Source organism: Lissotriton helveticus, chromosome 11, assembly GCF_964261635.1.
Source record: "Lissotriton helveticus chromosome 11, aLisHel1.1, whole genome shotgun sequence".
NCBI classification, from domain to species: domain Eukaryota; kingdom Metazoa; phylum Chordata; class Amphibia; order Caudata; family Salamandridae; genus Lissotriton; species Lissotriton helveticus.
Window position 1 is genome coordinate 1,092,066,843 of NC_136072.1, and position 15,170 is coordinate 1,092,082,012.

Consider the following 15,170-nt stretch of genomic DNA (forward strand, 5'->3'; position numbering starts at 1 on the left):
GCCGCCAAGGGACATCAGAGATGCTGTGTCATCAGGGTACGGCCCGGCTGAGTTCCCCTCTACGACGCGTTGCACCACTGCTGCGCCGCCTAGTCCCTTGGGGCTGCCTGTGGCATTGCAGGTGGTTGCTGGTGTACAAAGCCTTGCTTCAAGGACACCTCGGCCTTCCAGGCAGGCGGCTGCCTGTCCGGAGCTGGGGTCGGCACTGTTCTGGCGCCATAAACTCACCTCCCCGGCTCTGCCTCCGCTTCTTTCTTCGGAGTCGGTGCCTATTGTGGTTGAGGCCGGGTCGGCGCTGGTGCGGCGCCGGAGGCTTGCCTTCTTGGATCCGGCGCCATCTCCTTCTCGGAAGGGGAGCTTGTCGTGGATTCGGCGCCGGACGGGGCCGACTTGACACCGGATGGAGTCGAGCAGGCGCCGGACGGACCTGGATCAGCGCCGACTAAAGCCGTTTTGGTGCCGCATCGACGCCGGGTTGTTGAATCTTCTCCGGAAGTGTCTGGCGAGAGTTTGGCATCGCCCTCACGCCCGGTGACGCCGGATGTATTCTTGCCTGTGCCCCCCTTAGAATATGTGGAACTGGCAGGATCCCCGCCTCCTCAGGAGTCCCCGGACCCGGCAGGCCCTTCGCCTCCTCAAGAGCCACATCAGGACCCCCATTCGTCAATGGGGCATCCCCTAGTTGGGTATTGGTCGCACCCTCAGTGTCTTGGGAGGGTTAGCTTACAGCCCTCACCTACAGATGAGCTGCTGTCCCCACCACGGAGGGCTACCGAGGCTGGTGCGGCTTTTCTGAGAGTAGTCTCCTTGGCCACTCTGATTTTGAACATGCAACCCCCTTCAGCACCCATGTCTGTGGCCCTTCTTATTGATGTCCTTCACCATGGGTCAGGGGATGTGGAGCCGCTTCTGCCCTTTAAAGCTTCTCTCTTTGATACCCTTTTAGGTACCTGGGTTCGGCCTGCTTCCGGTGATCCGGTGGCTCGTTCTGTCTTGCACCGCCACGTCCCTGCTCCACATGATCCAGTTTGCTTATTTGGGCATCCTGACGTGCAGGGGTTTGTTTTGAAAACTGCCTTCCCTTCCTTGCCCCGGCTGATGCTTCCTCCCTCCCGGGAGTCCAGATGGCTAGAGTCATGGGGTCGGAACATCTTTGCCTCCACTAGTGCTCCCCTAAGGTCATTAAATACAGTGTGTGTCCTGGCTCGGGCTACCTCTGCCCTGTGGGACTATGCAGAGTCTCTGCTCTCTGCCACCACTGAAGGCGCTCGTGTTGACCACCTTCATCTTCTCCGGGATGGCCGTGACCTTGCTGAGTTTACGATCCGCTCGGCCTTGGATACTGCTGATTCCTTAGGCCGGGCAATGGCTGGTTCAGTTGCTTTGCGGCGCTATGCTTAGTTGCGGGATAGCATCTTTCCGGAGAATATCCGGGAGCGACTTGTTGATTTACCCTTTGATGGGATTTTGTTGTTTGATGCTCACGCCAAATCGGATGTTCAGCGCCTCCCTGCGGACTTTCGCCCTCCCCCTTAGGCCTGTATTCCCCAGGAATTTATTCTGGGGTGTTTCTTTTTCATTTAGCATCCTTTGGCCTCAGGTCTTCTTTTCACATAGGCGGGGGTAGTTACCCTGTTATTTGGCATCATTCGGATGCATTATGCATTTTGAGCTGGCAGTTAGCCTACTGTGGCAGTGTTCCACAGATTATTATCTGCTCCTCGGACTGTGGTTTGCCCTAAGAGGTGTTCCCCGTTGTTGGGGTGTGCATACTCCGTGTGGGGTACTTGTATGCCATTATATAGCTCTGATTATGTCAACTGGGCCTAAGAGATCCCTTGGGTTCTATGTGTCACCTGGTGCTCTTATCTGCGTTGTAAGGTGATCAATGTTGTGCTTTGGCACCTCTTCTATACGTCATGAGTCATCGTGCTTATTTGCCTCCTTCTCCTCCTTGGGAGGTTTTCAGGGTGTTTATCACACTTTAAATGCGGCTCCGTCTGCCATTAATGCACTAGGTGTGTTCCTGTGCAACCATGTTGCATAGTAATGGCTTGTTTACCCGTTTTTGCTATATATATTTATATTATGTATATATACAAGTTCCATGGGTACTCTTCTACCTACGTCTTCACCTCTCTTCAAGGCTGCGAGATCTGGTTCAATGTCTCCATGTGTCAGGGAGCTTTTTAGTGATTCATGTGGATCGCCAATAGGGCCCCTTTTCGCGTTCCTCTTACTGGGGTGGTTCCCCAGTTTTACACTGCTCCCTTCTTGGTATTCAGATACTGAACGATTTCTCTCTTTCTGGACAAAGGTTACTTTCCTTCCAGGCGGAGGGTGTGGTCTAGAACTTTGAGATTTCTACACTTTGATACTTTGGTGCCTCTGCTGCCCCTTCCTTCGAATGTGCCTCCTTCATTAGGTATCACCCTATATTATATCCGCTGGGCATATGGGACAGCTCTTCCAATGTCAGTCGTCCTAGGTCTACACCCTGCATAACTGTATTTCGTATGTTGGTTCTCACCTTAGTCTTCAAGCTGCCGGGTCGTGCAGTCTTATGCTTATTTTAGCTATGCCACCTTGTCGTCTCTTTGGCTGTTTGCTCTGTGCATGTTTCTGTGGTGGCCTGCATCAACGTTCTCGCACTGTTACTGTTCGCCCCTGTTCCCTCTTTTGGGACTGGGTGTGCACTTGGTGTTTTTCTTGTTTCCGCCTGCACTTCTAAAAGCATTGCTGAGTTCTACCTCTTGACCTTTGGATCTTGGCAGTAGTCTCTCCGGCCTTCCTTCCGTGGGATAGCCTGGTAGGCTCTGGTTGCATCTCTTCATGTTTCTTCTCAACCATTGGTAGGTGGTCACATAGTGCGCCTTTAAGCTGAGAGTGGTCCTTCGTCCACGCTCTCTCTTTTATTCAGGTAAATGGCTGGTGCCGTTTCTACCTCCCATGCTTGTACAGGTATGGTGTAGCACCATCCTGACATTTTTGGGATGTTTTGCATCCCATTATCTTTTGCTCTTCCGAGCTAGTTGGGTTGCTGTCTGGCTGTTCCGCTGCAGCCTTCCCCACTGTTCCTCACTCAAGTCCTGCTCAAGTGTTGCTATTGTTTTTTCTCTCACGGGTGCTCACATTATTGCGTCCCTTTGAGAATTGCCATATACAGCTGATTCTCTCCAAGGGGTCTCTTTCCTGTAAAATGGTGCCTTTTGATTCACCTTCACCAGGAGATTCATCTTCTTTTTCTTTTCTTCTCCTGCTGCCTTCCCTCCCTCCCGCCTTCTTTATTGACTCAGGGTTCTGGTCTCCTCTGCAGTCGTCCTTTGGGGATCTGTTGACCTCTGTTTCAGACCTCCATTACTGTAGGGGCAGTGGCAGTCTTTTCATACCTTCCTGCAGTGGACTGTTGTTCTCTCTCTGCTCCGTTCTTGCTGGGCCACACAGTTCCACATGGTAATGACAGTCTATTTCTGTCTGTTGAGATATTCTTTTCTTGTTGCACTAAGGGAAGGGTCTTCGCTTAGCTTGCGGGGTTCTTTCTCACAGCTTTTCACTTATATGTGGGCAGTGTCTAATTCTGTCTTTTACGATGGTGTCTTGCACCATCCTCCTTCTTTATTCATGGATTTTTCATCCCTCACACACTGTTCCCATACTGTCACAGTTTCTTGTTGGTGGCTCCACTTTGTGCCACGGAAAAGTTTCTCCGAAGAAAACTGACATCAGCGCGCCGATGGGACTTATATGACCTCGCTGTCGTCACGTACGTGAACGACATCAGGGCGGGGTCGTGTGGCACCGTCCCCCGGCATGCAGAGGTGCTGCTGAAAAAAAAATCCGGATCCAGTCTGACGCCTGGGGATATTCTAAGTTAAGGAATCTGCGGCTAGACACCGTCTCTACCAGATACATCATTACCGAAGGTAAGTAACTCGTACGACCATACCAAACTAAACAGAAAGCAGCCTTGCAGAGAGAAATTCCGCTAAAGGAATAGAAGGGTGTTCGTCGAGATATCTCCAATTGCCACAACTCCATAGCACAGAGAGAAACCAAATGCAAGGGTCTCTTCCATTGATAGATGAACCCTGAGACAATGAGGCATATTTACCTAGAAGTAAGCAATAGATATTTGGAGTTGTTCTACAGATATTGGGCCTGTGCTTTGCATAATGTGGGGCGTTCATAAGCACATTCTCCACTGGAAATAAATTCTTAGTCATATACAAGACATGCTGGTGTATCAAAGCCCTCTTGGCCTAACAAATATTGCTTGGGCTCTTACCTAATATTGCTTTGGCTTTGGGGGAGCAGTGAAAAACCACCTACATATACTTCACAGGTCTCCTTTTCCATAGTTGACTTGAGCAGCAAAAGCCCTAACAGCACTCTACTGGAAAAAGAATTTACCTCGCATATAACACAATAGGTATGGAAGTTACTTTCTTATAGCATAAGGTAAAAAGAGAGACTTTGAGAAGAATCACTTACTAAACCTAAAGCACCAACAGAAAGTGTCAGTTAGTTTGAGAATGTTGCACTGATTCAAATATTAATTAAACATGTTTGAACAGAAAAAAAACACAAGATGTCCGTTGTGTATCTCTGGAACAGAAACCTAGCTCATGAGCACACATTCATCTGTGTAATTGTGATGCACTCTGCTTCATGGAACCCATCCGGCCTGGGGGTGAAGTGTTGTTGTGGGGGTGGAAGTTTCTTCTATCCAAATTTAATGAAAATGTAAGTGGGATTTCACAATGCAGTGTTTTTTTTTTTAACCCAATAAATATATTTGTGTAAAAAGAAGTGTGTTCTGAGTTCTTGTACATGCATGGTGCTATTTTGCTGAATATGAATTCTGGGAAAGTACAAAAGATAGCGACTCTGGATTCCAAGTAAGTACATTTGCTCTTCAGGCCTAATCCTCCCTAGATAGTATTGTTGCACTCCTATTCATGTCCTGTGATTGCCTGTCTCAAAAGGTGTGTCTGCAGTCGTGTCCTGCCTGAGCTTCTAATCCAAGAAGACTTTTCTGGGTATATGCTTTAAAAGTGGGAAGTGTAGAGAGCTAATCTGTAAGTGAAGAGCTGCTATGTCTGGAAGATGGATACCTTTGCAGGCTTCATGATTAATCTATCACTTTCTGGGTCATACAGCACAGAAAAGGCTCACATCCTCGGCCTTCCAACACTGGCAGGTATACGTTAATGTTCGCAAGATCAAGCTGCGGATGCACACTGAAGCACTAGAGTTTAGTGAGCTGAGAGTATTACGGTGAGTATGGAGTGTTCACCTTTCTTAATTCCAAAATGTACTTTGTTGTGTGTTTCCTTGATTCAATCTCTTCCTCTCTGTAACTTGTTCTCTTTGCTCAATTCCATAAATTAATTTCTCTGTGAGTCACTGAATCTATCCACTTTTCTTCCCACATTTAATTTATTACTCTTTGTTTTAGAAATATAACCTAATCTCCCTGGAGCTCAGGCATGTTGCATTTGAATGATCACACACTAATACATTCATGAATGTATTCTACGATAAAACAACGTAAATAGTCGGTGTTTGCTGAGGAAGATGGCGCCCGGCTAGTCGCACGGCAGCGATGCTCCGTCGCGCATCCCTGAGAACTCCAACATCTACCCGGTGAACCAGCCCGAAACGCATCCACGAGGAACGATTGCAGCTTAGGATGGCTTGCGGGAACTACAACGGAAGGCAAAAGTGTCTGTGGCTCTTACCTGCACCGTAATAATTAACTGCAGCTTTCCGCACACATCGCTGTCTTTGCGTGACAACCGGGAACGGGCTACTGCTCCTACTCCATGGATGCTGACAGGGCTGAGTAAGCCCCTTATAGGCGAGCCGAGCAGCGGATTGAGTCATGGCAGGCTGAGTCACGACGGTCATCACGGCAACAGAGCATCCAAGTCAAGGCGTAGACTGATAGGCGTGGCGCATTGCTTTTGGCTCTGGCGGAGCGGCTTCTGCACGAAAGGCGGCGAAAACGCTACAAGGGAAGGAAGACCTTACAGCCCCGGATTCTGTGCCTCAGAGTTAACCGCAGATATGTCGGGTAAGGGGGGCCGATGGGGCAAGCCTAAAAACACAGCTAACACTGGTAGCGCTGTAAATAAAAATGGGAGCAATGTGAACCCTGCCACCCAGTTGACTTTAACCTCGATACCTCCCCGGCAGAGGAAAGTGGATGCACTCAGGCCAGATGTTTTAAAACCAGAGGCTCCAATTACCAAAGGCAGTACAGGCACAGATAAAATCTTTAAAAAAAGATATTACAGCAGCCAGATTCCCCCTAGAAGGCCCCCCAGCCCCTATCATACCCTCACTGAAAAAACCTACCGACTGCCAGCCTCTAATCACTGCCAGCTTCGAGGCGGTGAGTGGAGAGGTGGCTGCAACAAGACTGCACAAATTGACCGAGGGCACAGTAATTAACACGCCAAAACCACTTACGGCAACTTCAACCCCACAGGGAGTCAATACTGCTGTACCCTCATGCCCAGCTATACCGGCAAATCCCTTGCCGTCCAGCATCCAGGGATCTACGCCTTCTCTAGGCACATCCCCAAGAGCTGAAGGGGCTCTCCCTCGGCAACTATCCGAGGCAGTTGGGGGAGTGCTGCAAGGAGGGCTGATCAACACATCAGACAATACCGATCTTTACTACTCCCTCACCGATGAATCTGTCATGTCAGATCTGAGCATCTCCTTATCCAGTGAAGAGGAAGAGGGGGGTGGAAACTGGTATAAAAGCTCGAATTCAGAGCGTCATGAACAGCATGCATCCCATAAAAAACCTTTTAAGAAAAAAAGGGAAAGGGTGCGCCACAGCAAAGAACCAGACTCCTCTGAAAAAGAAACCATCCCTGAATTAAAATGGGACTACACTGGTACCCCACCACTGTTGGCACACTCAAATTCTGCGAACCTGTCTGGGGGGGAACCAGACCATTATTAATGCCAACATTGATACAGAGGATGTACAAGGGAAACAGGATAGAGAGCCCGCCCTGGCAGATATCCTGGAGTCCATCAAAAGCTTTCAAGCTGAAGCCAAAGCAGACAGCCGGAGATCCCGCATGGCAGCAAAGAAACTTCAAGGGGCTGTGAGGAAGGTGGGCAGAACTTGTGCTGAGATTGTAGATCCGATGGCGGCAGTGGAGGAGAGGACGGAGCAGCTTGAGAAAAATGTCACGTCACTCAAGGCCAAATCTGAAGAACACGAGGAGGCCGTCAAGGATATTATGTGGAGGCTTGAGGAGCAGGAAAATTGGCAAGGACGGAACAACCACCGCTTCCTTGGTATACCCGAAGGGGCTGAAAAGGATCCAAGGAAATACATGATTACCCTCCTCAAAAGCTCTTTTCCGGAACTTCAATCCTGGGACTGGGAGAAAGAGGTCCAACGGGCTCATAGGTTTCCCTTAATGATCAAAACTCATAAAGCATCACCTCAACAACATCCTAGAGCCATGCTCCTGTTCTTTGGAAATTTCCTACTTCGACAGGCTCTCTATGACTTAGCCCGACCCACCAGCAAGAGAACATTCGAAGGGGTAACTTTTTTCACCAGGCCAGACTTTGCTCATGCAACTGTTGAGAGGAGATGGCGGTTGAGGCAACTGTTTGACCCCTTCCAAAAATTAGGAGCCTCAGTGTTTCTTCAGAATCCGGCAAGATTAAAGATTGTCTACCAAGGCCGTACTCTCAGCTTTGTCTCTGAGATTCAAGCTAAAAACTATCTGGACGAGATCTCAGGACATAAATAAAGCCTATGAATGTAGACTAGATCGGCCAATGCGTAAGGCATAGGATAGAGTCCTAATATATGGCTGCGCTCTTCTTGCGCTTTTTCTTTATTTTGCACCTTTTACTTTCTTTTGGTAGCTTATAAATCACTGGGTAAAGCTGATAGAATATATTGTTTCCATTTTTTTTTCTTTGGTTTGGTTTTTCCTTTCCCTACTCTGCTCTATTTTTGCTCTATGAAAAACTGTTTAGTATCATAATTATAGAATGCTCACTAGAAAATGCTGTAAGGGATATTTTCAGACTTCATGCTGATAGAGAGGCTTCTCTAAGATGTATGGATTATACTAATGACATTGCGTTTAGGGAACTTTCTTTCTTGGGTATTTTAATTATACACTTTCTTATTTCTATGTTGGTTTCGGGGGATGCTCGGCGGGGCAGCTGGAGCGGTCTCGACGGATGTCACGTCCCTGGCTCCTCCTGGGCCAGGTAACCTCTAGTGGTGGTGGTGGGAGGGGGGTGGGATCCTTGGGTCAGGGGGTGGTCTAGTGGGAAGGACAGACAGGAACTTTAAAACCTACAGAGAAAAAGGAAATTAAAAAGTTATAGCTAACACTTTACTTATGGGAGAGTATCTCTCTAAGATGTGCAGTATAAACAAATGGGGGCACTGAAGATTATGTCACTTAATATCTGCGGCCTAAACGATATTAAGAAGAGACAAGCAGTCGCGGTGGGTCTACAAACTTTAGGCCCCAACATAGTATGTATGCAGGAGACGCATATCGAGGGCTCACAGCTACACCTTTTAACAACTTTGGGGTACAAATTAATTTGTGCTACCACTCAGGGAGCTCGTGTTAGGGGGGTGGCAATCTTAGCTAGAGGCAAAGGCTATAGCTTCAACCGATGCAAAGCAGACAAATTCGGCAGGTAGGCTATCACAGAATGCCAGTTTGAACAATCACAATTAGTTACCATCTGCTCAATTTATGGGAGCAATTGTGACGATCCCACCCTGATTAACGAGGTTTCTAGTGAACTCGCACACTGGCGACTACCAGTACTCATCTGTGGGGATCTCAATATTAATTTACCCCCCGATTGGTCAATGAATGATAATTGGGTGTATCATGGGAGGAAACCTAAAGTGTTTAAGGCCTTAAAACATCTATGTCGTATGCACGGACTTCTGGATGGGTGGCAGATCTCTAATTCTGAGGATCCTGGTTACACTTTTTTCAAGCCCACTCCGGGTTCATGCTAGGCTTGATTATTTTTTCCTCTCACAGACATTAAGCTCTATCACACTAATAGAAAAACTGCCCCGAGTACTCTCTGACCACAACCCCTTAGTATGCACCCTAGAGCTAACACAAATGGGCCAGAAGCAAAGAAATTGGACCTTCGAGAAATCCCTGCTCCTTGAAGAAGATTATTGTAATCACATGCGAGCATGGATCCCCAACTTCCTAGAAAATAATGTAGGGAGCACCTCTATAGAGATAGTGTGGGACGCTTTTAAAGCAGGAATCCGAGGGGAAGCCACACCATATTCAATGAGGGTTAATAAATTGGCCAGAGACCTGTATAAATCATTATCGGAAAAATTACAGTGTTCTGAAGAAAAACTCATCAGGGCAACTCATGACTCCTTAATGGTAGAAGAACTCACCAAAATTCAATTGGCAATTTATAAGGCTGCTATTATGAATACATTTACCACCAAAGCGGTTAAAAAAGCCACCGCTCATAGCGAGGACATTTACGAAGTAAGCGAATTAGTTGGCCATCAATTGGCTATACGCATGAGGCAACAAACATCTCAGAACCTCATACGTGAAATATCAGACCCAGTGGAAGGCTTAATCTCAGAAAGCAATAAAATTAGAGAGGCATTCTGGCGCTTCTACAGCACTTTATACTCAGAGGAAGGAGAGGCCGATACAGACAGTATGAGAGAATACCTAGATCAAGGAACACCCAGTAGACTTGCTGAAGAAGATCGAGATGATCTAGAAGAGACACCAGTACTGGAAGAAATTCTAGAGACAGTGAAGGCTTTGCCTAGAGGAAAGGCAATTGGCCTGAACTCTATCCCTCTGATTTGATCTAAAAATGTGGTATAAAACTCTAAAGAGATTTTCTTACATTAATATGTGCACATTTTCCACGGGGAACAACTACCAAGGTCATGGTCAAAAGCAAAAATAGTAGTGTTCCTGAAGAAAGATAAACCACCGGATCAGATGGGCTCCTATCGCCCCATCACCTTAATCAACGTGGATTCAAAAATATATTCCAAATTAATAGTGAATCGTATGGCACCATTAATCCACAAACTTGTTTCAAATTCCCAGCACAGGTTTGTACCTGGAAGAGGAACCACAGATCACATTCACAGAGTGATCACCCTATTTGACAGCACAGAGGTGACGGGAGACCCAATGGCGTTTATTCTTCTAGACGCCGAAAAAGCCTTTGACCGGGTCTCCTGGTCATTTCTGTGGCTGGCAATGGGTCATCTGGGCTTTAAACAAGGATTCATTCAGGCGGTACAAAAACTATACACCGACCCTAAATCTGTATGGTGATAAATGGCAATCTTTCCAAAGAACTAACAATATCTAGAGGAACACGACAGGGATGCCCATGCTCTCCATTGCTGTTTGCTATCTACATTGATCCTTTTATTCGCAGTATGGAAGCTAATGCTGGTATTATTCCTATACTGACCCAAGGTTATATGACTAAAACTCTTGCCTACGCCGACGATATCGCCATAGTAACACCAGATCCGGCATTAGCCTTACCTATAATTGAAACTGAGGCTAAAAACTTTGGTAATGTGGCCGGCTACGCTCTTAACCAGAGTAAACCCCAAGTGGTCTTAAATGATAAATGCACTATGGTTGATTCTCGTGTGACAACAAAAGCGACTTACCTAGGGGTATGTATCTCCTCCAAACTAGATAAAGTGGTTGAAATAAATTTGAGCCCCCTGATAAAATGCAGAAAGATCTTCGATGTATGAATAATCTACACCTATCCTTGATTGGCCGTGTAAATGCATTAAAAATGGTTTACTTCCCTAAACTGCTCTATATGTTTAGAGCAATTAATGTGGAAATTTCCGAATATTGGTTCAAACTGATGGAGCGCACTTTTTCTAGTTTTATTTGGTCCTATTCACAACCCCAAAGAGCCGACAAGCTCTTGACCCTTCCAAAAGAAAAAGGAGGCTTAGCCCTCCCTAACCTTAAGCTATATTATTGGGCATGTATGCTTTCCTATAACCATGAACTCTTTTTAGGTCTCGCCTGTCGATGCGCATGCGCATCGAGCTTGCGAGACTATTGGGGCTTAACCACTCTTTAACTAACTTGCAAGGAATCGTGGCGATTCCTTGCAGTGCCCGTGACTTTTAAGCTCAATGCGCATGTGCATTGAGCTTAAAAGCGCGTGCACATCAGTTCCCTCAGCCGCACTCCAGGCCCCTGCTGTTTTCACACCCTCTCCCCGCTCCGCTCCGCCCCCTCCCCTGCCCGCCGTGTCGCAGATCACAGAAGCTTGTTTATCTACTTTCAAGCGCACGGCCGCTAGGCCGTGCCTCCCCTACTCTCCTCCCCCCTCCTCCTCCTACTCTCCTCCCCTGCCTGCCGTGTCGCACCTCTCCCCTCTCCCCGCTCCGCCCCCTCCCCTGCCCGCCGTGTCGCAGATCACAGAAGCTTGTTTATCTACTTTCAAGCCGGCATCCGTCCTTGTCCTCTCACGCTTGTTTTAAGAGTCTTCTTGCTTTCAAAACACTGGTCACCTGACTGCCAGCACTTACTTTCAGCTCTACACGAACAGACACTACTGCCAGCAAGTGCCCCTGAACTGTAAAAGTTTCCTTCTGCCTGAAACACCGAGCAATACAGAATTCTGTGCTACCAGCAATACTTCTCCACGCACCTCCTGCAGCCCTCGACCGTCTTCCTACGAGATACAGTTAGGCTGACGGGCTCCTCTCACCGTTCGGGTGAACATCTCTTCACCTGGCACACTTCGCAACATGCTCCGCTACAGCCGCTCAGGCTGTTCGCCATTCCCTTACTCCTGCTCACGGTTTGCGGCACCTCACGCAAGAACGCAGGATGGTACTTGTGCAGTCAGTGCACGCGCCGCGCTTGAGGCTTCTTCCACCGATCCACTTCACTTGCACTGGCCTGCGCTCGTGCAGTCACGCACTCGCCACACTACATGCTCTCCCTCCCCAAACTTCACAAGTACTAGGCACACAAACTCCTCTCTCTCCCAAACTGGCCCTCCTTACGTTAGTTCACCTCAGGGATTAAACCTGTCACAGCCTCACGGTGCTCTTCTCCCCATTACCAGCACTAAAATGTACACGTCCTGACGCCATTTTCCTGGCCATAGAGCTCCACCGCAGCTCGGTCTCTGCCACTACTGTGTACCCACGCAAATTCACTTAGAGTGCTCTTCTCGGGTGGATCCCATCCTCGTCGCAATTGGAGTGAACATGCACCATCAGTTTCTTCACAATGGTTTATTATAAGTCAAGTAACAAGTGTGTGACCAACCCTGCAAGACAGGACAGCAACTGCCAAGACGGGACAGCAGTTGCCAGTCCTAGTCTCACCCATGACATGCTAAACATTCCATGTTCTATGACATCACATGGCTATGCTAGATCAAATTGGATCTAGTTACAACATACAACATTATACAAATGGCCATAACACACATTAGGTTCTGCAGGCGAAAACAGCCATTCTTGTGTTGATGTCTTCTGTACCCTGGATACATCACACTACAAATCTGATCTCAAAGTGACTCGACCTATCTCTTTTTCCCACCCTCCTGTTCTCCCCTCACAGTCCCCCCTGCCCGCCTCCACGCCCCCCTCCTCTGGACCCCTCCACCCGCTCCCTCCTCTTCGACCCTGCTCAGTTCCTCCTCGGTTCTTGCTCAGCCCCCCCCACCTCCCCCATTCTGCCCTCCCCTCCTCCCAGCGCTGCAAGGGTTACATTCCTTTCCAGCTGAGCTGGCAGAGCGATCCCGGGCAGAGCCGTCAGATTCGCGGTGGGAGCGGGGAGGGGGCAGAGAGCTATTCTCATGGGCACGGAGGGGGGGAGGGGGGGCACAGAAACTTCATTATCTGCCTCCTTCTATTGCGAGACCTATTGCATTTCCAATGCTTGTTTCTATTAGACAACAATGAGACAGTCAGCTGGTACTAGGCAATAAGAGCAAAGGCTATCTATGGAGATTTCTCTATGATAGCTACCACAAAAAGGTCCGTCTAAATACCTTACTGGGGGGGTTTAAAGCGTGGAAAGCTGTGAGGAAATTACTGGGCATAGGAGAAGCGTGGCTCAGTGGTTAGAGGCGGCAGACCCGGAAGCTGAGATCGGCTGTGGACCAGGGTTCAATTCCCCGCCTCGGCGGGTCTCGGGCTCAAAAATTCCACGGACTCGACAATTCTCGCTCCGGTGCCTACTCGACTCACGGGGTCACACTCTGCGACTCTGGGCAATAGCTTGCTTAATCTCCACTACGGCCCCTCGCGGCGGGATGCCTGGCTTTCACCTTGTGGATACCCTGCCGGGGTATCTCACAGGGAAATACCAGGACGGGTTCCCTAAGCAAGCGCTTAGATACCGTGTCGGTGATTTGCGCTATATAAATACATGTACATTTACATTTACAACTCTCGCTCTACTCTCCTCTAGGCCACAATCCGGCTCTACCCGAAATATTTAGAGGAGCCTGTATTGATAGATGGCCTACGGCAGGAATTACACATCTTGGATGTTTTTTCTCAAATGAAGGGTTACACTCTTTTGAAACCTTGAGGGAAATATATCAATTGGATTGGAGGGATTTTTTTAAATATCTGCAAATCAGTGACTTTTTAGCACGAAGGATTAGGGAAAATACCTCATTTGATAAAATACTGACAGCAGAAACCTTAAAAAAAAACAAGAAATTCACAATTGGTGAGATATACTCTCTCTTGCTATCCCTCTTTCCGGACAATCTTGTGAAAACAGCACAGAAGTGGCAGGGAAAATTAGCAATCACCATGGAAGAATATAATTATGCATATGATTTTTCTTAGACTATCCTTATGTTACCCAAACTGCAAACACAGTTCTATAAAACCTTCTTTTTTATGTACTATACCCCTGATAGAATTGCTAAATGGGGGAGCGGGAGGGGTACATGCTGTTTTAGATGTACGTTGCCTAATGCGGATAGCATACACATATTTTCCTCTTGTGCAAATCTTTCCTCCTTAAAACTGAGCATTGAACGTTTTTTAACTAATGTCCTAAAAACCGAAACAGTCCTTTCTAATGAAATGATTTTGCTTGGGGCAACTAAACTTGCAGAACCATCCCCTGGTCATGAACTAGTATTTATTGCCATGGCGGTCCTAAGAATCTGTATCGCCTCTGCCTGGCTGGACCCTAACCCACCATCTTTTCAACAGTGGTTCTCTAGACTGTTAGCTATATTTAACTTGGAAATGGCTATATATAAAAGAAAAGGTAGAAGACGCAGGGCAGGGGATTGAAAATCTGGAATCCCTTAATTGAGTGGTCCCAATCCCAAGGTAATTCCCTGTAATATGAGGACATAACCAGCGTGATTTAAAAACTGTTAAAATGTAATTTGTCATGGTTGTAAATTGTTTGAAACCTATAATCACTCAGATGCTGCTTGTATCTCCGCAAATAGAAGGGAAATGTTTTGGTTGTCTGTTTAACTTATTTAGTTATTAATGTATGATCTATCAATCCAAAATTCCTAATTTCTCTGTCTTAAATGTGAAGTATTCTTTGATGAACTTGTCTGACCTGGGGGGGAGGGGGGTGCTTTGTAAATCAAAAACCCAATAAAGATATATAAAAAAAAGAAAATTTGTCATGTTCAAAAAAATAAATGTAAGGTATCTCAAAAAAAAATAAAAAAAATAAAATAAAACAACGTAAATAATTTGGTTGTGGATTTATGTAGTGTATGCAATTCAGTGGCTCTGGGGCATCTGAAAGATGAAACTCGTAGGTGATGGCAATTTCAAACTGGGAACCAGGGGGAGATGTATCATCACCATCATTTGCGATTCCCAAATAGCGATTTTTTTAGAAAGCGCTATTTGAGAATTGCAATTTGGGATGTATGTAGAAAATCACTTTTTTTTGCGATTTCTTAAAATTCCTTAATTGCGATTAGCAAATTGCTAATCGCAATTAAGGAATAATTTCTCATTCATTTCTATGAGCCAGGAGGCCCATAGGAAGGAATGGAAAGTTATTCTCAATTTGCGATTCACAATTTGCTAATCGCAAATTGAGAATAATTTCAAGGGTGTCTTAAGGACACTCTGC

The 15,170-nt window shown here is 46.9% G+C and overlaps 1 protein-coding gene across 1 annotated transcript in view; it reads left to right on the top strand.

The window, feature by feature from the left end:
• Positions 1 to 15,170, top strand: part of SFI1 (SFI1 centrin binding protein) — a 553,452-nt gene that overhangs the window by 134,804 nt on the left and 403,478 nt on the right. Inside the window, exon 6 of the mRNA XM_078667725.1 lies at positions 5,160 to 5,277. Within this exon, the coding sequence (XP_078523851.1) occupies positions 5,160 to 5,277 (118 nt within the window). The remainder of the gene's footprint in view (positions 1 to 5,159; positions 5,278 to 15,170) is intronic.